Here is a 21,385-nt window from a genome sequence, read left to right as displayed (position 1 = left end):
TTATATTATTTTTTACCGGTACAAAGCGAGAGACATATTTTTTAATACAGCTACGATTACAATATTTCTACGGTGGGCCACGACCCGTCGCAGTAATTTATTTACATGCGCTTTACCGAAACCTTTCCATTCTCGAACAAAGGGGACCCTCCTTTTTTTGAGATTTGCGGCGTGAAATCATCCGGCGACGACTCCCAAATTACCGTCCCGTCGCACTGACACACCTTCTTGAGATTTTCACCGACGCCGGCGCTTCTGGCGAGCACCGCGGCTACTCGCAAACCTTCTCCTTCTTCGTTCCCTGCGACCACCTCTTCGATGCACAAAGCTCTTCCAATGATATCCCAAACGAAAAATTTCTTTGGAAGCTGTAAACTCGCTTTAATCGACCCGTCCTCCATGGCTTGCACGGCGCACATTTCGCCTAATAATATTTCCTCTTCTCGTTCATTTTCGTTCGTATTTTGATACACTTCCCCGCAGCTCTCCACCCCTCTCGTCGTATCTCCATACATCCGCACTCGCAATTTGTACTTTTTCCCCTTCTCTAAGCCTAACACGTCCGCCTCAAACGTCGCCGTCTCTTCGTTCACTTGCACGAACCGCACGACGCCTTTACAACTCCCGTGTTGATACGCCTCTCCTTTAAACTCCGCGACGGCGGCTAAGGACTGCCTCAACGTTCTCAAATCCATACCTAATCGTTCCGCGAGTCGTTCGTTGAACAACTCCACGTTCCCCTGACCAACTAAACGCGTTTTATATCCCGTAGACGCGATCTTCTCTTCCACCGTTTTCACCGAAGACGTCGCGAGCACTCGCACCGTATTCGTTCCGAGTGACGCGGAGACTTGAATAACGCCTTCGAGAGAAAGGACGGATTTTTCGACTTTCTCCACGCACTTCCCACAGCGCATTTCCACCATAAACTCAATCTCTCTCGCGACTCCTTTTGTACTACTTCCGTTGATGTCATTTGCGTTGTAATCGTCGTTCGATGATGATGTTTGAGCAGTAGTGCGGCGGCGGATATTTGTATCCTTCTTTATTGAATGATGATGATGATGAGAAGAAGAATAACTACTTCTACTCGTCATCGCCGTCACTCGACTTTTGGGTCGTTGTTTTTGTTGTTGTTTTTGTCGTGGAATAAAACGACTACCCTTTTTGCGAGCAGCAGCAGCAGCAGCGCGAGCAGCAACAGCAACAGGAGCAACGGGAGCAACATTTTGAGGAGGTTTTGTTTGCATCGTCATCGTCATCTGTATCATCTTTTTATTATACTAGTACGCTCTAATGCGGTTTTTTTTTATGTGGAAAAAACTTCTCACACACAAGTTTTGGATAAAGAAAAACGTCACTTCACATCTGAAGCACATTCTCTGCTACACTTTGAATAATATAATAATAAGTATGTTTGCCATCAGTTCTTCTTCAACTATTCAGTGCCAAATCCAAGCAAACCAACACGCGTGCTCTTCTCGATGCGCGTGCGCTGGCCGACGAGGGTAGGAGTTTTTCTAGTATTCTAGTATTGATGACGACGATCGATGACGACGAGTATACGTGGCTTTTTACCCTAGAGCTAAAATTTTGGACTCGTTTTACTTCTCAAAATGAATGCTCTGTTAACCGCACGTATTATCGACTCTCTCTTCACGCGCGAATATAATGATAACATTATTAACAACAACAATATACACAGGTTGAAAACGGTTTCTAAAGCCGCGAGAAAGACCCCGGTCGCGTTCGCCGTCAACGCCGAACAAGTACGTGGTTTTCTATTTTATAACTACTAAAATTCTTCTCTTTTTGCCTCTTCTTTTTTTTGCTTCGGGGGACGAAAATGGTGGGAAAAAAGAACGCATATTTAGTAGAAGAATCTGCGGCTTAAATACTGACTTTACACATTATTATTTATATATATTATCCGAAACAAACAAACGAACAAACAGAAAGCGGTCGTCGTTCTCACCGGTACGGCTGGCGTCGCGGGCACGTTAACTTTGACGCAAGATGACCCGTCTGGCGCGACGACGGTTGTCGGCGACATCACCGGTTTGGCGCCGGGCAAACACGGTTTGCACGTGCACGAATTCGGAGACACGACCAACGGGTGCATGTCCACTGGTCCGCACTTTAACCCGAACAAGATGACGCACGGCGCGCCGACGGATTCAGTCAGACACGCCGGGGATTTGGGTAACGTCATCGCGGATGCCGGCGGGTGCAAGTTTACCATTAAGGATATGCAAATTCCTTTGTCCGGGGCAAACTCCATCGTCGGCAGAGCGTTCGTGATTCACGAGTTGGAAGATGATTTGGGTAAAGGGGATAACTCGGAAATCGGCACGCAAGGCAAGACGAGTTCCACGACCGGTAACGCGGGCGCAAGGTTGGTATTTTTTTGCTCTTATCTATTTTACTCATTTATTTTCAAAGGTTGGCCTGCGGCGTCGTGGGTTTAACTCCCTAATCTTTCGAGCGGAAATGATTTTGGCTAGCGCGAGATGAGCTAATAATAAGTCACCGGAGTGAGGTAGCAATAAAAGAACTAGTTTCCGTAAAACACAATACTTACGTAATAATATTCAACAAAATCTATTTACTTTACTTCCGCTTCCTCAGCGAACTTGCCGCGCCCCCCGCGCTTCTTGTTTTCGTCGTCGTTTCAGCCTTCTTCTTCTTCTGTTTTGTCGTCGTCGAAGAAGAGGAGCTTTTCTTGCTACCACTTACTACTCCAGATAATGATACTGACGTAGCCATATCGATCGCTTTAGCTACGACTGCAGTCATCAACGACCCCAAAACTGCCCCGTACACGTACGGCCTATTCGCTTCGTGTTGCGCAGCCTCGAGTATTCGCTCGATCGAAAAGATTTTCTTACTCTTCATCATCGTTTGCCCCCACACGACGTGCGAGGCTAAAACCACCGCCGGATTCATGTACCCGCAAGAATACTTACACTTCTCTACGGTGATAACGATGCAGTAAAACAAAGCGCCAAACGCCGGTTGCACGCCTTTCGGCATCGTCTTTGCCGCGAAATCAAACGCCAGAAAGTTCAGAAACGCGACCACCGCTTCGCTCGTTACGGCTTCGCGTTGCGATCCAACGGCGATAACCGGCGACCCGGCTGGTAAAATCGCTTCTCCCAATTCAACGTGAAGAATGAAATATGCCATAAACGCGGCGATGTGTGCTACAACCACCACCATCGCGCCATTAAACGCCTCCGCGAACGATATTTCTCCCATGAATCCTCTCAATATATACACCGTTGGATTATTGCACGACCCTTTGGAAAACCGTCCATATATCGGTCCGAAATAAAACTGCAAGTTGATGAACAATAAAGCGACGATAATTTCGTTTGCATATCGCGTCTTCAACATCTCTTTCGTTTCCATCGAAATCAACTTTTCCGCGAGAAACAAAAACAGATTCTTTTGCATCGGGACGAACAACATCCCGAACGCCATCGAAAACGCGGAGAGGAATTCTCTTTTCAAACCCGGGTTTTGCCACGATGATGCACTTTTCGAAGAAGAAGATTTCGAAGAATTTTTAATGCCGCCGCTGCTTCTCGCAGTAGTGCTCCTCCTCGTCGTCGCGACCATCTTCTTCTTCGGTACTCTTTGTGGTGTGTACACAACAAAGAAGCGATTTAACGGAAAAGAACGAGAGAGAAAGAGAGTTTGAAATTTTTTGTCGTGTGAAAAAAGTTGTTTTTATTGAAAATCTCTCCTCTCTCCAAAGAGAAGCCAAAAATGCAGAGCAGAGCAGATTTCCTCTTTTCTAAAATTTTCTTCCTCTTTGGCAAGCAAGCAAAAAGGGGGGTTTGTGGTAGAATTTTGCCCAAAAAACAGTTAAAGACGAGAGAAGGATTATAATCGTCACGCTCTGTTATCTAACAATAATAATCTTAAACACCCCCCGTCTTCGCTTACGTTACGTCGTTTAATACGTCGTGAATGCTTTCACAACCATTCCTCAAAGTAGTATCATCATCGTCGATTCGCAGCAGGAGCAATAGTTATAATAATAATAATAACATTAGTGTTAGCGCGTCTGCTCGTGATCGTCAAAATTCTGTTGTGCGAGGAGGAGGATTATCTGAAGTTGTCGTTCTGAGAAGAGAAAAAAGAAGAAGAAGAAGATCAAATGATGCCGCGCTGGTCGTTGCTTCGACGAATACACTCCGGACAGAAGACGTGTTTTGCGGTTGTTCTTCTAAAAGCCGTCTTTATCGTCTAAAAGTTTGTCCGGGAAAAGGAGGAGGAGGAGGAGGTTCTTCTTCTTCTTTGTCTTCTTCTGATTTCAACGTTTTTGCAGCCAAAACAACAGACGACGATGATGATGATGACGCGAAAGAATCATACGGAGGAGACGAAGAAAAGCAGGAGCAGAAATTTTTCGACGTGCACGCGTTGAAACATTTTTGCGCGCTGGGCGTGTTTTTTACCGGTTTACTCTACATCGCGTACGCGTTGCTCCCGCACGTCGGGTATACCACCGCGCATCCTCCAAACACGGAAAATTTGATGGTGAAAACGTTTCAGTCTTTATCGACGCTGCAAGCGGCGGAGTGGTTGAGGTTTGTGGATTTGTTCGGCACGGGCGTGTTCGCGCACGGCGGAGTTATTGCAGCGGGGAAGAGAGGTTTGGACTTGCTCGGGTGCGTCGTCGTCGGGTGCGTGACCGCCATGGGCGGAGGGACCATTCGAGGAGCGTTGATTGGCATCGAAGGCGCGCATCCGGTCTTTTGGATAGCCGAGCCGGAATACCTAATCGTCGCCTTGGTCGCTTCCTTCTTCACGTTTTTCTTCTGGCCGAAAGTCTTATCGAAGGAAGTTCGTGAATCGAAAGCGATGGAAACTGCGTTGAACTGGTTGGACGCGTTAAGTTTAGGCGGTTTTTGCATCATCGGCGCCAACGCCGCGTTGGTCCGAAACTTAGGCCCTCTCCTCGCGGTCGCATTATCCGCGATCACGTGCACGGGAGGTGGCGTCGTGCGTGACGTTTTCCTACGCCAACCGGTGCGAGTGTTACACTCGCACGCGGAGTTATACGGCACCACCGCTATCGCCGGCGCCGCCGTGTACACGGTCTTCGCCTGTTGGTTCCCGGGAGTCTCGCACAACCTAAGATGCCTCCTCGCCGCGTCCACCACCGTCTTTTTACGATGGAGGGCTTGGAAGAGAGGTTTGAAGTTGCCCATGTATTCGGACGTGAACCCGGATTTTGGTGATTACATCTCTATCGCGCAAAGAGACGTTTAGATTTGATTGATATGGTGATATCTGTCGTTCACTTGTTGTTGTTGTAATTTTTATTCTTGTTTGTATCAAAATGACCATTTTGCGATCGGAAAAAAAAAAAAACCTCCTCTCTCTTCTCTCTTTTCGTCATTAAAACCTTCATCATCATCATCATCATCATCATCATGCTCATCAGACAAGCGATAAAGAAGACGGCGACGACGACTGGGTCGAACAACGGTGGGATTGCCGCCGCCGCCTTAACCGCTCAAACAAAATATTTTAGCAGTAGCACGAGCAGCGGAAGGGCGATTTTTTCCGCCTCTTATATGACGTCTTCCGATCTGTTTTTTACTACTACTACTACTACTACTTCGAAGAAGAATAATGGGATGAACAACAACAACAACAACAACAAGAGGAATACTAATAGTAATACTAACACTAAGAACATTTTCAAGCAACAAACGAGCAAAACGAACAACAATCAAACGTTTTCGCACGTCATCAACGAGCGATTATACTCCGTCGGTCTCATGGTCCACAGAGATTCCGCGGAGAACAATTCGTCTTTGAAGTGGGAGTTCTCGAAGGAAAACGAGACCAAAGTGCAGACTATTTTGAAGAGATATCCGCCGAATTACAAACGATCGGCGATGATTCCTTTGTTAGACGTCGCGCAACAACAAAATGCCGGGTATTTAACCGTTCCGGTGATGAATCACATCGCGGAGTTGTTGGAAGTGGCGCCGATTCGCGTGTACGAAGTGGCGACGTTTTACTCCATGTTTAACCGGTCGAAAGTTGGAAGTTACCACGTGATGGTGTGCGGAACGACCCCATGCATGTTGCGAGGATCGAGAGACATCGAGAAGGCGTTGAGCGAACATTTAGGGGTGAAGAAATTTGAAACGACCAGGGACGGAAAATTCACGTTGGGGGAGATGGAGTGCATGGGATGTTGCGTAAACGCGCCGATGATTGCGGTGGCGGATTATACGGGAGGCGTGGAGAAATACACGTATAATTATTACGAGGATTTGACGCCGGAAAGTGCGGTGTCGATTGTCCAAACGTTAGCGCAGGGGAAAATGCCGGAGAAGGTTGGGAGTCAGATTAGGAATAAAGCAGAGCCGATAACCGGGACGACGACCTTGAACACCGAGCCGACTGGGCCCAATTGCCGAGATTTGGCAAAGTTGAAGAAAGAATTGGAAGCGGCTGCGGCGGAGGCGGCAAAAGCGGCAGCCGCGGAAGCTGCTGCTGGGGCGAAGAAGTAATCAAAGAAGTCTTATTATTATTAAAAAGAGCGTGTTTGTTTTGTAAATCTGTAATTAAGAAGAGAAGAACTCTTTACTTGAACCAATATATTTGAGGAAGCGCTTTACCCGCTTGAATTTTTTACGCGTCCAAGTCTCGGAACGGCCAGAGGAATCGCGCACTGCGAGATCCGCATATTAAAGAGAGTCCACGAAGTTTACATTCCTCAGTCTCGCTGCTTTCGATATCGCGATGGATCTCGTTCCAAGAAAAGTGCCCAGTCTTCTCGCGTCCGAATCTATTCGATCGATCCTTGACAAAGTCCTGTAAACGAGACATGTGGACGACGCGAAAACCTTTCTCACGAAGCAAATTTTCGTCTTGAAACAAATATACGACCATATTTAGCGTCAACAATGAGTTCGCGCCTTCAATAACCACGAACTCTTTAGTCATGAGAAGAACGAATAACACCGCGAGAATCGACAAGATTGCTTGAAGTATATCGCTGAGCTCGCCTTTTTCCAACTCTGGATCGAGCGTCAAGTACACCGTAAACGCGTGTAAAAACAAGAAAAAGTACGCGAAAAACATCGGCAGTTGACGCAACCACATCGTCACTTTATGTGTTTTCGGAAAATCAACGATAATTCCTCTCGTTAGGCACACGTTCCACACCGTCGCTCGGTGCGCGTATTCAATTTTTGACCACCCAATTAATATTATCAGAGACAACTCTATCGCCATGAACGCCGCGTTCGACATGGTTGGAATCAGCGCGATTATCGGCGAAAATAAAAGGAAACAAAATATGCCAACGTTTACCCACAGCATTATCCCTGCCTGTCCGTCTCTCTCCACCTTCATCTCGGATAAGCTTTTGTTCTGCGCGAGGAAAAGTTCTATCGAAGTTTTTCCCTCTTCTCGTCGTTTCTTTTGTTGTTCGTGTTGCTGTTCGCTCTCAACGACGACTGGTACTGAACCATCATTGCCTTCCTGAGTGTCTAAACTTTCCTCTCGCAAAGCGTCTCGATTGATGTGCTCTTCATCTTGCGGTGGAGTGAAAAGTCCTTTCAGCATTTTGTTTGTATCTCTTTTATTGCGCGCGGGTGGGTGTATCTTCAGTTTTTCTGGTGTCTTTTTTTCTTTTCTCTCTCGCTCTCTTTCGTGTCTTACAAAAAAAAAAAAGTATATGTAGTAATATCATATTATTGTGAATACAACGATCGTTTTGCGTGATATATACAGACGGACGTCATCTCTCTCTTTCGTGTCGCTCTTTCTCGAGAAATTAAGCGAACAACGCGGCGTCGCCGTTATTGTTATTGTTCGCGGTATTCGCGCCGCCGTCGATCGCGTCTCGAGTTCTCTCCAAGTTTGCGCGGATCTTGGAAACCAACACGTTGGCAACTTGTTTGTGCGCAAATTTCTTCAACAATCCTTTCATCTTCGCCTTTCCACGAGCGACGATATATATTGATCCGTCCGAGTCTATTTCGATCGCGTTGGATCCTTCGTACACCTCGAACACTCTCGAGTTTTTCGCTTCGATCATTTTAAAGGCGATTGAACCGGTCGATCGATCGGAAGAGACGAAAGTTTTCATGATCGATTTGCCGAAAGCGCTTTGTGACTTTGTCTCGCAAACGTGAAACATTTTTGCGCGATGATGGTCAAGGGTTTGATATAAAGGGGGGCCTTTTGATCGTCTCGTCTCGAGGGTTTCGTCCGATCCGAACATGAATTCGCGCACCTCCTTCGCCGAAGCCTCGCGCGAACGAATGGAATCGTCCATCGTGTTACTTCCACCCAAAATCCCTTCTTGTAATCGCGAATACACCGCATTTAACACGTCTTTTCCGCCGCCGCTTGTTTCAATCTTTGTTTCAATCCTCCTTCTCACCGCGTACTCCACGACCCCGTCGTCTTTCAACTGCAACTCGTGTTCGTACAAAGCCGAAGAAGAAATATTTCGTCTCACAAACTTTCCTCCTTCGCTCTCTGAGATTCTTCGTCTGGATAAGTACGGGTACGCCTCGTCTTCTTGCTCTGGGAACACCAGGACAGAAGAAGAAGAAGAGGAAGAAAAAGAAGGAGGAGGAGAGAAAATCGCTCTAGATCTTCCTCCGCCCTTCGATGATTTTTTATTCATACCGTCGAAAGATTTTCGTCTCGGAAGAATCGAAGAGTTGAAAAACCCTTTCTTTCTCCCATTATTCACATCTCCGTTGAGCGTCGCGTTCGACCCCCCGTTAGAGGCGAGCATTTTTGATGTTCTTTTCTTGTCGTCTTCTTCAAAAGCGTTTATTAAATACTGATGATAATAATACTACATGCGTTTTCTTCAAAACGTCTTCTTTGCCGGACTGACAGTCGTCGTATTTTTTAATTCCTCGTTGGTACAAACAAAAACTCTTTGCAGAGACAACACAACAAAAAAAGTTCGCATCATCATAATTGAGTAAAGAACACACAAAACCAACGCGAAATTTTGCAAAAATCAGAGTCATGGACAACAACACTCTTTTGTCACAAACAACATCGTCCGAGTCTATGATGCCGTACTCTCGCGTCCCGGCTGGTTTCGTCTCCTACCGCCCGGTCTTAGTGGAAGACATTGATATAATTTCGGAGATTGAATCCAATTCGTATCCGGAGGATGAAAAAGCTTCTTTAGAAACGTTACGGTATAGATGCATAAACGCAGGAGAGATGTTCTTAGTCGCCACGGAACATGGAGGAAGTGAGAATGAAATTATTGGATATATATGCGGGACGTGCGTGAACGAAAACGAAACGTTAACTGCGGAAACCATGGGAAGTAAACACGAACCAGACGGAGCGATTTTATGTGTGCATTCTGTTTGCGTGAAGTCTAACAAACGAAGACGAGGCGTCGGAGGGAAGCTGTTGGAAACGTATTTAATGTATTTAAAAGCTCGAAATAACGATAGGAAACGAGACAACCAATCAGAGTTGAAATCTGTTCGCTTGTTGTGTAAGAAGCACATGATTCCGTTTTATCAGAATGGCGGGTTTACGCTGTTAGGCGAAAGCGAAGTAACGCACGGCAAAGACGCGTGGTTCGACTGCGAGTTTACACTTTTAGATTAGAAGACAAAGAATAGTATATACTAGAGTATTGATAATATAAACACACAGGTAACTAAAAGTCTGTGAGGATACCAAGAATACGACGATGGCTTCTTTTGACTTTTGACTCTCATTAGACTTTGGTGTTCTCTCGTTCTTTGTTTTTCTCTCTTCTTAAAATTCGTTTGAAAGACTTTCTTCGGTGTCTCCGTGCCTCACAAATGAGCATTACCTTATTCTTCTTCTTAGTATTATTCAATAGTAAAGCAGAGTAAACACACACAGCTGTATAAACTGTTAAGATGGCGGACGCTTTAGTGGCGAACATCTTCGGCGATTCCTCGGACGACTCGGACGACGAGCCTTTAGAGAAGACCATTAGAACCACCACGACCGGCGAAGAATTAGACAAAAACGACGGCGATCGAAAATTAGACAAAAACGAATTTGAACAAGGTGAAGACAAAGAAGATGAAAGAGAAGAGCAAAAGGAGATGAAAACTTCAGAGAAAGACGAAGCAGTCGCGGTGAAAAAGAAGAAAGCGACGAACGAATCTGTTTTAGATGAATACGCCGGAGAGGACAAAGAAGAAGCGACGACTGAAGGAGAAAAAGAGGAAAGAAAAGGCGAACCGATGCGACTGATCGCCGCTTTGAACGAAGAAGAAGAAGACAAAGACAAAGATGAAGAAGAAGACTCTACAAAAGAAATCTACTTAAACCCGATCGTTTCTAAAGCGACGAACATTTTTGACGTGAACGCGAAGAAATTCGACGAAAACACGTTCCAAGAAGAAGAGGACAAAACTATCGTGGATGAATTTGGCCGATCCCGATTAAAAGCGAAAGAAGGGAACGTCGCGAGGTGGACGAGAGACGAGAGGACGAATGAGTTAAAATCGAACGCGAAGTTTGTGGAATGGTCGGATGGATCGAGAACGTTACACTTAGGAGAGGAGGTTTTCAACGTGATGGAAAGCGCGGTATCGAGTAAGCAAGGTTTGAATCAATACGTCTTTGCGAGACATCAAGGTTTGATGGAAGGGAAGGCGAAGATTAGCAAACGGATGCAGTTTCGACCGGCGACGACGGATTCGCACACGCACAAGAGATTACGAGACGCGATCGAGAAGAAGCACGGGGCGAGAGCGAAAGGGACCATACGGTTCGTGTCGAACGTCGATCCGGAAAAGGAGAAGGACGCGTCGGATCGATTGTTCGAACAGAGAGCGAGGGAAGAGGCGCAGTTGCAACGAAAACGGAAGAAAATGATGAGCGAAGATATACGATCGCGAGCAGATGGTGGCGACGGCGTAATGCGGAGGGATGGTGGGAAAGACGGACGATACGGGGGTGGTAACCGAAGTATTCGTGGGGTGGCGAACGAGTTGTACTACGACGAACGCTCGAGAAGAGAAGCCGAGTTGGACGCGGCGTTTTTGGAAGAAGGCGCGGAGGACGAACTCGAAGAGAACGACGACTTCATCGTCCCAGATGATAACGACGACGAGGACGAAAGCGACGAGGAGACAAACAAGGAGGCGGACACGGAGGCTGGTGATCGTAGAAAACGAGTTTTGGTCGATAGCGACGAGGAAGAATGAGAGAAACGTGTTGTTGTTGTTGTTGTTGTTGTTGTACCGGTAAACTACCACTCTCGCTTTACGCTACATTTTAGCCATTTTCGAGTTTGTTTTCGTCATTTTAACGAAGAAGGTGATGTTGAAAATGATGTTGGGGCGATACCAAAGTCGAGTTTTGTTGCTCTGTCGCCGATGTTATGCATCTCCGAATACTCGTAATGCAATACATACGTGTCACAGAAGAAGAACAACAACAACACAGGGAGTTTTGAAACGCTCGTCGTCGCGCTGCGCAAATTCGTCATCTGATACCAATACTCATCATACAAACAAGATACGCGTGATAACGAAAAAACCGTATCACGAATCCACTTTTGTCGCGAAGAAGTCAAAGTTCGTGTGCAAAATAGCTACGATTTCCAACTCTAACGAAGCCATGAAGTTTATAAAAGACCACTCGGATGTGTCCGTCTCGCATAATTGTTTCGCTTGGAGAATAGGGGACGCGAACAACCGATCGAGCGACGACGGAGAACCGTCGGGAACAGCCGGAATTCCAATCCTGAATGTCCTCCAAGGGAAAAAAGAAAAACTGGATTTCGAGAACGTCGTCGCGATGGTGACGAGATATTATGGAGGGACAAAGTTAGGTCCAGGCGGTTTGATGCGAGCTTACGGTGGAGCGGTAAATCAAGCGTTTGAGACTTTAGATTTAGAAAACGAGACAAAGTTGAAAGCGGCGAAAGTCGTCGTGGCGTTTGCGAACGTCGAGGAATCGAAAGACGTGGAGAGAGTCAATCGAACGGTGGAACGTTTCGCGAGCGAAGAGCGGGTGCGGGTGGAAGACGAAGAATGGGACGAAGATACCGGTGGAGTTTCGTTAGAGCTGAACGTCGATTTTGATGCGATAGAGGAGTTGGAATCGGCGTTGAACGAAGCGACGAGTGGGAGAGTCGATTTTAAATGGTTCGATTCATGAAAGACGATTCGTTCCATTATTTTTATTTGCTTAATTCTTTTACTATTCGCCTTCTTCTCTGTGCACTTTCTTCTCCAACTCTTGTCTGTCGTCAGTCATCAACACCGTGCCTTCGATTGGCGCGTCGAACGGCAAAACTTCGATTCCATCCATCGGTTTAAACGCCGTCTCCCCAGTCGGGCACCGAATAACTATCGTGCATGGTTCCTCTAAATCTAACATTCTCCTTAATCTTTCAATCGTTTCTAAAATCCCTCGTTGCTCCTCCAAGTTCGCCGCGCAACTCGCCATGTGTTGCACGTGCGACTCCAAGTTAAAACACGCCTGCGACAGGTGATTATATACGCTATCGATTTGTCTCTTTAAATCCCCTCCGGCGTAAAACTCAATCTCCGGAATCTCAATCGACGACCCAGGCGCTCGCATTAATATCCTCCACAAATCTGATTTTGCTTTCAACTCCAGCTTCAAACACCTCGGTTTCCGGTTTTCCGCTTTCAACTCCGGTATTAACCGCCAGCACTTGCGAACGAGACCGGGTTGTAACTCCGACTCCACGTCTTTGCACTCAATCATCGGTAGTTTATTCACGAACTCTTCGAACGTCATTTTCAACGCGTCTTCGAATTCGTCTTCGTCCTCGTACCCTAAATCCGTGGCTAACATCGATCCAATCCCGTGAATAGGGAGCCACTCTCCCGGTTGGGTCTTATAAATCTCCTCCAACTCGATGAGGATTCGTTCGACTTCTTGGTGCGAAATGTCCACGGAAAACGCTTCCAACATCTTCGCGCCTTGAGACTCGTCCTCCGTGAGAGTAATGGTTGAATTCATCGGTAAATCTCGAATGTCGTCCAATTTACGTTTCATGTCCGATTGAATTTGTCCTGGAATAACCGAGGAGGTCATCGCGTTGGCCAGTATTTTATCCATGTGTGTTGTTGTTTCTGTGTGACGGCGGAATACCTTTTTTGTTGTGAGGACGAATTTTACTAAAACACGACTCATACGAATATAATAACACAGTAACTGCTATTCACCTACTATTTACACACACTATTACTACTACTACTTTAGACTAGACTAGATTACATATCATCATTATCATTATCATTTCGTGATCTTGACCTCGCCGTCGTAATCTAAACTCCACGTCTCCACGACCCCGTCGTTCTCTCCGCACTCGTCGCACAGAAATTCCTCCTTTAAGTTCATCTCGATCCAACTCCGAGCGACCGAGGTTAAATCCACGTGTTCCGTCGAGCGAGGGAACGGGACGATTTCGAGGTCTCCGGAGACATCGCCGAACGCCGTCGCGTGTTCGTCCAGGAAAAGTTTGAATCCTGATTTTACCGGTAAGTTGAACTTCCCGTCGCACGCGTCGCAGTGGCATCGTATGTGGCCGGTGATCTCCGCCTGCAGGAAGAACGAGTGCGGGCCACTCGGTTCCGCGTAGCCTTTTATGTCTATCAAACATGAAGCAATTTCTTCTTCCTTTTCCTCTTCTTCGAACAAACTCCCTTCGATTTTCATCAACCGACTCTCCACCGACCACGTCGTCTCCCACGGAGGTGGATCCTCCCTATTCTTAAATTCTCCTCTCCTCAGTTGAATGATTTTGTCGTCTCGTCGTCGCTGATGTTTCCCTTGCGAATAAAAAGGAGATTTAGGACGACCGGTTTTTTGGGTTTCGTTGCTTTTGTTGTTGCGTCCTTGTTCTTGTTGTTTCCCCGTCGTCGTCGTCTCGTCATCATTTGTTGACGCTGATGATGCCGTCGAGGAGGATGTTTTTGCTGCGAAGAAACCACCACCGACGCTGTTGTTGCATCGACGAAGACCCCGACGACGCGGGGTCAGTACTGCCGCCGAAGAAAATGATTTTGATAACGATGAGGAGCAGGTCAGGGACGACGACATCGATCGCGCGGCGTTGTGTTTACTCTCTCTCTATAGTATTACTTTTGTTGTGAGAACGCAATGTGTGACGAAAATAGTAGAGTAAAAAGGTAGATATCGCGTTTCATACGTTTGATAATCCACGCCTACAGTTTAGGTTCGCAGAAGCACTCGATGAGGCCGATGAAAAGTGTTACGTTAACTATGATGAGAGCGCTACGGATTAGATAGAGGTTCTCTCTCTGCTATTACACACATACTACTATTACTACACTCTACTTCTTTTTACTTTCCTCGATACCGTCGTCGTTGGTGGCGGTGGTCGTCGTCACTTTCCTCACTCTTTCGGTCAAATCCTCCGCCCAAAACGTAAACTGCGCCACGTGCACTTCCTCTACCCTTCGTGGGTTTCGCATCGCTTTCCGAAACTCATCCGTTTGCAAAAGTTTCAGAAAGTATAAACAGTGCGGGTATAAGATGTATTTCGAATATCTCGGGTCTCGATACCAGTACTGGAGGTAGGATAAGTATTCGATCATTTCTTTGCTGTTGAGGATATCAATTGGTTCTTTATCATCATCATCATCATCATCTTCGTTGTTGTTGTTGTTGGATGAAGTCGTCGTCGAAGTCGTCGAAGTCGTCGTCGCCAGATGGTGTAAATATCGCGGGTTCGCCAACGATTGCACGAATTCTAATTCTAACTCGAACCTATTCTTGTTCGAACACATAGTTTTCTCTTCGTCCAGCTTCGATTGTTTCTTAAGGAGGAATTGATGATCATCTTCTTTTATTGTTGATGTTGTTGCCGCCATGTGTTTTGCTGCCACCACGATTGACTGACTGCGAAGGTTTAAAGCGAGTAGTAGTGATCGTCGTGTGTCGTTTTGAAGATGATGATGATGCTCTTTAGTAGAGTAGTAGGTATTGCTAAAAGTGTGTTGTTGTTGTTGTTGTTGTTGTTGTTGTTTTTGCGCAGAAAAAAATTTAGGATTGGTCATAAAATTTGGTGCAAAATGGTGCAAAAACAATTTTTCAGTCAAAATACGAGAACAACAAAAACAACAAAATTATAGGGGTTGATGAGAATCGCAAATGAATAACTTTAACAACAATAATTAACAAGAACATGAATGAATGAAGAATAAGAAGAATAAGACAAAGAGCAATACTACGAAGAACAACGAAAACAAAGAAGAAAAAGAAGGAGAGATGAAGTTTTCCCAAACGCTGCTCTCTTCGAAGATCGGTTCTGTGCTGACCAAACGACCGTACGATTTGAACCTATCGCACAAAACAGAAAAGATTGAAAATCCGTTTCACGAAATCTTAATCAGAGACGACGTGTTGAGCAAGAAAGAGTGCGATTCGATCGTCGCGTCCATCTGTTCGATTTTTGAGTATCAACTGGCCACGAGCCGAGGACCGAAATTCGGAGAAGCGAGGAGGAAAAACAATCGGATGTCGTTCGCAGACGAGAAATTAGCGAAAATGTTATGGGAGGATATCGGGTTGAAGACTATGTTTATTCGCAGCGACGACGAAGAAGAAGAAGAAGAAGAAGAAGAAGAAGAAGAAGAAGAAGAAGAGGTTTTTCACTCTCTCAATGAAAATTTCAGAGTGTACGAATACACGGAATCGCACCATTTCGGGCCGCACATCGACGAGCGCGTGCGAACGAAGAACGCGCGACATCAAAAGTTAGTGAGCACGCACACGATGCTCTTATATTTAGCCGGAGAAGAGAACGGGCTGAAAGGAGGGAACACGTATTTCTTGGACGACTATAGAAATCGAATCGCGAGCGTGACGCCAAAGGCTGGACGTGTTTGTTTCTTCAGGCACGGCGAGGAGAAGTGCGAACACGAAGGGGAGGAAATATTCGCAGGGAAGAAGATTGTGCTGAGAAGCGACGTGTTTAAATTAGTGGATGTAGAAGAATAGAATAAACGCATTGAATAGCCCCCCACCATTAATAGTCGCATTGTATTAAATACCGAAAAACGAATTGAACAAACGTTTCCTTTTTGGCGTTGTTTAGGCTAATTTAGCTATCCTGGCGTCGATTTCATCGCACTTCTTTTCCGCGTTCTGGACGGTCGTTTCGAACAATTCGATTTGTTTTTCCAACGCTTCTATGGTTGGAAGTATCGAGCAGTGTATTTTCTTTTCCGTGTCTGCGATTTTTTCAACGAAGACTCGAGCGTCTAAAACTTCTTTCGTGCATCTCTCGAACGCGTTCTTGGCGACTTCGTTCAAGGAGGAATACAATCGAAACTCTTCGCTCGCGTAATCCAACTCTGATTTTACCGCTTTCGCAGTGGCTAGGAACGCCTGTTCGGCGACGGATTCCATTTTATCTAAGACGACCACTTCATTTTCGTCGTGTTCAGTGACGTTTCCGTTTTCGTCTCTGACGATGGATTTCTTCTTCCACTGGTCTAAACTCTTCGCCTCGATCGTCTCTCTCGCGGCTTGTAAACATTTCGAGAGCGAGGTTTTCGAATCCTTTAAGTACGAAACGCCGCTGCTTTCGTCGTCGTCGTTTTCATCGTCGTCGTTCTTGCTTCTCAGAAAAGCTCTCGCTAAGGATAAAAACGCAATCGACGGGTCTGATTCCGGGTCGTATTCTTTTTTCTTCTTCTCTTTTTCTTCGTCTCGCAAAAGCGTGTGTTGCCACGCCAACACTCTCGCCTTCGACTTTGTGTTGTCTTTATCATCACTGAAGGACGGCGACCACGCCCAGCAACATACCGCTTCGTTCGAATACGACAGAGGTTTCTTCTTTTTCGCTGCTCGTATTTGTTCTTTCTTCTTCTTCTTCTTTTCGTGCGCATTAGCGTCTTCGCTACTCGTTCCCGCTACTTTTGGTTTCTGCCTCTCCGGAATAAACTTGGAAAACTCGTGCGGCACGGGTTGGAACACCGATTCCGGTTCCGGAAGATCGGGGCTTTCTTTCTCTTTTTCTTCATCACTACTGTTATCGTCATCGTCGTCGTCATCGTCAACGACCGCCTTCGTGAGCATCACAGCACCTACTGGCAACTCGCAAATCTCGTCCCGTTGCTTCGATACCATCTTCATTCTGCGCTTCTCCTTCTCTTCGATTATCGCGCGCGTATTCGACCAAACCGATTTCGGGAACGCTTTCTCGCACGCGCTCGTATCAAATTCGCACGTGAATTTCCCAATCACATCCAACTCTTCTTCTTCGTTACTATTAATACTATTACGTCTCCTTACCTTCCCTCCTAACGCTTCGCACAACACGTGCGCGCCAAAGTTCACCGCGAATATTTTCGGTTGTTTCTTCTCATTTCTCAAGCGTGCCACGCGTTCTAAAAACTGTTTCAAATGTTTCATCCATCGCATAGATTTTACCCCGTCCACGGCGGAATGTCGAGACCCGGTTATGACGATCCCATCGTACGTCTCAATCTCGCTCATATCTGGTAATTCTCCCTCCGGCACTCGATGGTGTTCCCAAATTTCTTCTTCTTCTTCTTCTTGATTGGAAGACGAATTGGAGGAGGATTTTGAGGAGAAGGACAGGAGGCGAGAATACGCGATGGCGACGTACGAAAACTCGACCTCATCCTCGCAGTCTACGATGGCAAACCTTCTTCTTCTTCTCTTCTTCTTCGTCGCAGATGATGGTGGTGACATTTTGATTAAAAGCGCAAGAGAAAAGTGAAAAGTGAAAAGTGAAGCAAAAAGAGTCTTCCTCAAATAACAACACACAAATATCTACTACGCGAGGCTATAATAATAGTGAGAAACGCTCATTCATCAGTTCTTCTTAGTCCCTGCTTCTTCTCGTTTCGCCGCAAATTCAGGCTCGTGTTCACACATGGCAACGACTGCGGACCGCAATTGCGCGATATTAGCGATTTGTTTCAACAAAAATCCAGGAATAGCGAGAACGATGAATTGCGTCGCGAACGTTCGCAAAGAGCCGACGCCGAGCGTTTTTTGGAGGAACGAATCGAACGTCTCGATGAAGGAAACGCGCTTGATGATCTCTTTCGATATCGGTACGAGACCAGGTATCGCGTTCAACTCTTTATCCTTAGCCATGAACAAACACAGATACAAAACCTCCGTGGACACGCAACACACTCCCATGAATATTCGATTGGCGTAATACAAGCGCAACAATCGAAAGCGACTCTCTCGCATGTCTTTGTGTCCTCTCTTCCCGATGGCCAGTTGCGAGTGCATTTGTAACCAATGCGAGGAAATATCCAAGAATATCAACGATATGCACACAAATTGCATCTCGGAATAAATATTCGACAAGATGATCAACAATCCAGTCGTCGCCAATCGATCCGTGACCATATCCAGCACCGCGCCGAATTCCGTGCACTGGTTACATTTTCGTGCAAAACGACCATCCAACTCGTCGCAAATGAATGAGAGCAAATACGTGAACACGGATATAAATCCCGCGTGGTTTTTTGTGTTTGTTCTTCCACCAGAAGAAGAGTAGTAGAAAGAAACGAAGACTAATAACAGTCGCGCGTACCCGATTATGTTTGGGACGTATACATACACGTTCGAATGTCTCGTGAAGAATGATGATGATGATGATGATGATGATGATGCATTTTTAGATTTCTTCTTCGAAGAATTGGTGAGTGAAATTGATGACTTCCTCACCATCGTTTTCTTCTTTTGAGTCGTCGTCGTCGCGATAACAAAATCGTCCTCTGAATCTGATGAAAACCTCGCCGGAGCGTTGATTTGTCTTCTCGAGGAGGACGGTCTTCGTTCTTTCGTCGTCGTTGACATTAAACTACTCTATACTAATAGAGAGAAATTCACCTAAATATACTCGTGTTGAAAATGAAGAAAAAGACTGCAAAATTTTTGGGGAGAAAGAAACAGAGAAAAACCTCGAGTGGAATTCCATCGTAAAACGACGACCACACCATGCACCACCACCAACACGCGACGACAACGATCAACTCTCGCGTTTCAGCTTCCGCTGCTGCGAGCTCCGCGACTCGTAGCACTCGCATAATAAACTTATTAAAAAGTAAAAGAGGAGGAAATCATCGTCAGAATCGATTCTTTTCCGCCGGCGCAAAATCATCATCAATCGCAACAACAACAACAACAACAACACGAAGAACAAGAAGAACAAGAACAAGAACGAGAAGAAGAACAAACGCCACCACCGACGCGAACGAACCACCATCTTCAGGAAAAGAGAATAACAACAACGTCATGCCGTGGGAACAAAACGAGTTGGAGAAGATGAAAAACGTGAAATATTCGCAACCGAGACCGGCGACAAAGAAAAAAATCGAATCCGACAAAGAATACGAACTCTTGAAAACGGAGCTGAAAACTTTAACGCTGAAATACGGCGCGGGATTGACTTTGTATTGTTTACTCGGGTACGGCATCGCGTCGAGTTTTAGCTCTGCGATAGGTGTGATTGGTTCGTACGTATACCTCCAGTTCTTATCCGAGTACGTGGATACGGTGAACGAGGAGCGGGACGGGTATAAGGAGGAGGATTACACGAGGAATTTGGTGTACGAACCGGTGACGGACGTGAAGAAGTTGGTGTTTGGCCCGGAGTCAGTTTTAGGTAAAATTGCGACGATTTATTCGCGAGCGCTGTTTCAGAAGAGGTTGATTGTTCCCGTGGTCGTAGTCGCGTCGGAGTCGTTGTGGAATCACATCCCAGGGCATCCGTTTGATTTTAACTACGGCGTCACGTTAATTGGGTTTTTAACGTACAAGGCGAGCGCGTTAACGGTGACGTATGGAACGTTAAAGCCTTTGTTACAGGAAGACGCGAAGAACGCCGGAAATTGGGAACCGGAAGAAGAAGAAGAAGAAGAAGAAGGTGTCGAGTAATGTATCTTTCGCGACCGTATTAGAAACGTTATGATTATTAGGAGACTATGTATTATTATTGATCTTATTAAACCCAGCCAAAGTTATTATTGAAAAATCTCGTTATTAATTTTATTATATTATTATTAATCCTTGTTATACGCGGAGTACGGATCTTTGCTACTCTTGGGCGCAATCGTCACGCCAATTTGTCCTATTTGCGCCTCTAATTCCTCCACGGTCGCTCTCTTGCGCAAAGCGTCTCTAACTTTCACGATCGATCCTTTCCTCCCCGGGACTTGGCCTCGCACGTACACTAAATTTCGTTCGCTATCGATTTTATACACGAAACAGTTCTGGACGGTTCGTTTTCTCCCGCCCATTTGTCCAGCCATTTTCTTCCCTTTAAAGACTCTCCCCGGATCTTGACACTGACCGATCGACCCGTGCGCGCGGTGTTTCTTCGTGTTCCCGTGCGAGGCGGGTTGCCCGGAGAAACCCCACCGTTTCATCGGCCCGGCGAAACCTTTGCCCGAGGTGACCCCTTGCACGTCCACGTACTGTCCAGCAAAGAAATGGTTCGCGTTTAACTCCTCTCCAACTTTATACTCCCTAGCACCTTTAATTTCTACAGTTTCTACATCTAAATTGTTGTTGTCATCATCATCGTCTCCTTCCTCGTCTTCTTTATACATTTTCATCGTCGGCGGCGTCACGCGAAACTCGCTCAGAAACCTTTTAATCGGCACTTGCGCCTTAATAAAGTGCCCGAGCTCTGGTTTGGTCACCGATTTTGGTTTCTTATACCCGCTTCCAACTTGAACCGCGCTGTACCCTTCGTTCTCTTCCGTTTTCACCTGGACGATTTGATTATCGTCGATCCATAAAACCGTCAAAGGGTGTCGTTTCCCCCACTCGTCCCAGTCGCACGTCATGCCTGCTTTCACGGCAATCAACCCGGGTCGTTTCGGTCCAAACCTCTGCGCGGATTTAATGAGCTGTTCTTGCGTTTTGTGCGGTAAAGGGCGTTTGAATAACGCGTCCACCGCTTTCGCTTGCGAGGCGTACGTTCTTTTATTAGTATTATTCGTTGTTAATTTTGTTGTTGTTGTTGTTGTCGTTCTCGCAAAAATGGCAATCGGGGTTGACGATGATTTTGATGAAAATGATTCCGACGCATCATTCAAAGCAACGGAAGAAGAAGAGAAAAAAGCTGATGATTTTGATGTCGACGCGAAAACTGAACCCCACACTCTGCTCATCCTCGTGGTCGCGTTGTTCAACAGCACACAAGCAGCCTCAGCAGAAGCAGCAGAAAAGGAAGGATTTGTTGCAGCAGCAGCGCGTCTCAACATGATTTTGCCTTCTCTTGATGTTTTTTTTTTGCGGCTCCTTCCTTCTCTGAAAATAATTTAATCGATCGATTGATTTTGCTTTCTCGTCGTTTCCAAAAAAATTT

General features: G+C 46.0%; 18 protein-coding genes across 18 annotated transcripts; 8 read left to right on the top strand and 10 right to left on the bottom strand.

Annotated features, from left to right (window-relative positions):
* Positions 1 to 101: 101 nt before the first annotated feature.
* On the bottom strand, positions 102 to 1,256 carry Bathy15g00510 (predicted protein; the record flags this gene model as incomplete). The annotated part of the gene is made up of 1 exon (XM_007508949.1): positions 102 to 1,256. The coding sequence occupies one exon, from the start codon at positions 1,254 to 1,256 to the stop codon at positions 102 to 104; it is 1,155 nt and encodes a 384-aa protein (XP_007509011.1).
* A 360-nt stretch (positions 1,257 to 1,616) lies between these two features.
* Bathy15g00500 (predicted protein) lies at positions 1,617 to 2,476 on the top strand (the record flags this gene model as incomplete). Its single annotated transcript, XM_007508833.1, has 3 exons — positions 1,617 to 1,769; positions 1,956 to 2,395; positions 2,443 to 2,476. The coding sequence occupies 3 exons, from the start codon at positions 1,617 to 1,619 to the stop codon at positions 2,474 to 2,476; spliced, it is 627 nt and encodes a 208-aa protein (XP_007508895.1).
* Positions 2,477 to 2,610: 134 nt separating this feature from the next.
* Positions 2,611 to 3,621, bottom strand: Bathy15g00490 (predicted protein; the record flags this gene model as incomplete). Its single annotated transcript, XM_007508914.1, has 1 exon — positions 2,611 to 3,621. One exon carries the CDS (start codon positions 3,619 to 3,621, stop codon positions 2,611 to 2,613), a length of 1,011 nt encoding a protein of 336 aa, XP_007508976.1.
* A 354-nt stretch (positions 3,622 to 3,975) lies between these two features.
* Bathy15g00480 (predicted protein) lies at positions 3,976 to 5,283 on the top strand (the record flags this gene model as incomplete). The annotated part of the gene is made up of 1 exon (XM_007508711.1): positions 3,976 to 5,283. The coding sequence occupies one exon, from the start codon at positions 3,976 to 3,978 to the stop codon at positions 5,281 to 5,283; it is 1,308 nt and encodes a 435-aa protein (XP_007508773.1).
* Positions 5,284 to 5,591: 308 nt separating this feature from the next.
* Positions 5,592 to 6,542, top strand: Bathy15g00470 (predicted protein; the record flags this gene model as incomplete). Its single annotated transcript, XM_007508907.1, has 1 exon — positions 5,592 to 6,542. The coding sequence occupies one exon, from the start codon at positions 5,592 to 5,594 to the stop codon at positions 6,540 to 6,542; it is 951 nt and encodes a 316-aa protein (XP_007508969.1).
* Positions 6,543 to 6,663: 121 nt separating this feature from the next.
* On the bottom strand, positions 6,664 to 7,602 carry Bathy15g00460 (breast cancer 1, early onset (ISS); the record flags this gene model as incomplete). Its single annotated transcript, XM_007508790.1, has 1 exon — positions 6,664 to 7,602. The coding sequence occupies one exon, from the start codon at positions 7,600 to 7,602 to the stop codon at positions 6,664 to 6,666; it is 939 nt and encodes a 312-aa protein (XP_007508852.1).
* Positions 7,603 to 7,813: 211 nt separating this feature from the next.
* On the bottom strand, positions 7,814 to 8,674 carry Bathy15g00450 (unknown protein; the record flags this gene model as incomplete). Its single annotated transcript, XM_007508921.1, has 1 exon — positions 7,814 to 8,674. One exon carries the CDS (start codon positions 8,672 to 8,674, stop codon positions 7,814 to 7,816), a length of 861 nt encoding a protein of 286 aa, XP_007508983.1.
* A 356-nt stretch (positions 8,675 to 9,030) lies between these two features.
* On the top strand, positions 9,031 to 9,636 carry Bathy15g00440 (predicted protein; the record flags this gene model as incomplete). Its single annotated transcript, XM_007508803.1, has 1 exon — positions 9,031 to 9,636. One exon carries the CDS (start codon positions 9,031 to 9,033, stop codon positions 9,634 to 9,636), a length of 606 nt encoding a protein of 201 aa, XP_007508865.1.
* A 281-nt stretch (positions 9,637 to 9,917) lies between these two features.
* On the top strand, positions 9,918 to 11,219 carry Bathy15g00430 (RNA polymerase-associated protein LEO1; the record flags this gene model as incomplete). The annotated part of the gene is made up of 1 exon (XM_007508766.1): positions 9,918 to 11,219. One exon carries the CDS (start codon positions 9,918 to 9,920, stop codon positions 11,217 to 11,219), a length of 1,302 nt encoding a protein of 433 aa, XP_007508828.1.
* Positions 11,220 to 11,343: 124 nt separating this feature from the next.
* Bathy15g00420 (conserved hypothetical protein) lies at positions 11,344 to 12,177 on the top strand (the record flags this gene model as incomplete). The annotated part of the gene is made up of 1 exon (XM_007508857.1): positions 11,344 to 12,177. The coding sequence occupies one exon, from the start codon at positions 11,344 to 11,346 to the stop codon at positions 12,175 to 12,177; it is 834 nt and encodes a 277-aa protein (XP_007508919.1).
* A 91-nt stretch (positions 12,178 to 12,268) lies between these two features.
* Positions 12,269 to 13,185, bottom strand: Bathy15g00410 (predicted protein; the record flags this gene model as incomplete). Its single annotated transcript, XM_007508744.1, has 2 exons — positions 12,269 to 12,287; positions 12,341 to 13,185. The coding sequence occupies 2 exons, from the start codon at positions 13,183 to 13,185 to the stop codon at positions 12,269 to 12,271; spliced, it is 864 nt and encodes a 287-aa protein (XP_007508806.1).
* A 102-nt stretch (positions 13,186 to 13,287) lies between these two features.
* Bathy15g00400 (predicted protein) lies at positions 13,288 to 14,094 on the bottom strand (the record flags this gene model as incomplete). Its single annotated transcript, XM_007508910.1, has 1 exon — positions 13,288 to 14,094. The coding sequence occupies one exon, from the start codon at positions 14,092 to 14,094 to the stop codon at positions 13,288 to 13,290; it is 807 nt and encodes a 268-aa protein (XP_007508972.1).
* Positions 14,095 to 14,348: 254 nt separating this feature from the next.
* On the bottom strand, positions 14,349 to 14,888 carry Bathy15g00390 (predicted protein; the record flags this gene model as incomplete). Its single annotated transcript, XM_007508798.1, has 1 exon — positions 14,349 to 14,888. The coding sequence occupies one exon, from the start codon at positions 14,886 to 14,888 to the stop codon at positions 14,349 to 14,351; it is 540 nt and encodes a 179-aa protein (XP_007508860.1).
* Positions 14,889 to 15,210: 322 nt separating this feature from the next.
* Positions 15,211 to 16,017, top strand: Bathy15g00380 (DEHA2A02134p; the record flags this gene model as incomplete). The annotated part of the gene is made up of 1 exon (XM_007508776.1): positions 15,211 to 16,017. The coding sequence occupies one exon, from the start codon at positions 15,211 to 15,213 to the stop codon at positions 16,015 to 16,017; it is 807 nt and encodes a 268-aa protein (XP_007508838.1).
* Positions 16,018 to 16,110: 93 nt separating this feature from the next.
* Bathy15g00370 (unknown protein) lies at positions 16,111 to 17,739 on the bottom strand (the record flags this gene model as incomplete). The annotated part of the gene is made up of 1 exon (XM_007508793.1): positions 16,111 to 17,739. The coding sequence occupies one exon, from the start codon at positions 17,737 to 17,739 to the stop codon at positions 16,111 to 16,113; it is 1,629 nt and encodes a 542-aa protein (XP_007508855.1).
* A 123-nt stretch (positions 17,740 to 17,862) lies between these two features.
* Positions 17,863 to 18,738, bottom strand: Bathy15g00360 (phosphatidylinositol synthase; the record flags this gene model as incomplete). The annotated part of the gene is made up of 1 exon (XM_007508823.1): positions 17,863 to 18,738. One exon carries the CDS (start codon positions 18,736 to 18,738, stop codon positions 17,863 to 17,865), a length of 876 nt encoding a protein of 291 aa, XP_007508885.1.
* Positions 18,739 to 19,305: 567 nt separating this feature from the next.
* On the top strand, positions 19,306 to 19,947 carry Bathy15g00350 (predicted protein; the record flags this gene model as incomplete). Its single annotated transcript, XM_007508891.1, has 1 exon — positions 19,306 to 19,947. The coding sequence occupies one exon, from the start codon at positions 19,306 to 19,308 to the stop codon at positions 19,945 to 19,947; it is 642 nt and encodes a 213-aa protein (XP_007508953.1).
* Positions 19,948 to 20,072: 125 nt separating this feature from the next.
* On the bottom strand, positions 20,073 to 21,281 carry Bathy15g00340 (50S ribosomal protein L3; the record flags this gene model as incomplete). Its single annotated transcript, XM_007508839.1, has 1 exon — positions 20,073 to 21,281. One exon carries the CDS (start codon positions 21,279 to 21,281, stop codon positions 20,073 to 20,075), a length of 1,209 nt encoding a protein of 402 aa, XP_007508901.1.
* Positions 21,282 to 21,385: the final 104 nt, after the last annotated feature.

Source organism: Bathycoccus prasinos, assembly GCF_002220235.1.
Source record: "Bathycoccus prasinos genomic : Chromosome_15".
NCBI classification, from domain to species: domain Eukaryota; kingdom Viridiplantae; phylum Chlorophyta; class Mamiellophyceae; order Mamiellales; family Bathycoccaceae; genus Bathycoccus; species Bathycoccus prasinos.
Note: the sequence above shows the minus strand (reverse complement) of the source record. Positions and strands in the feature narration are given on the sequence as shown.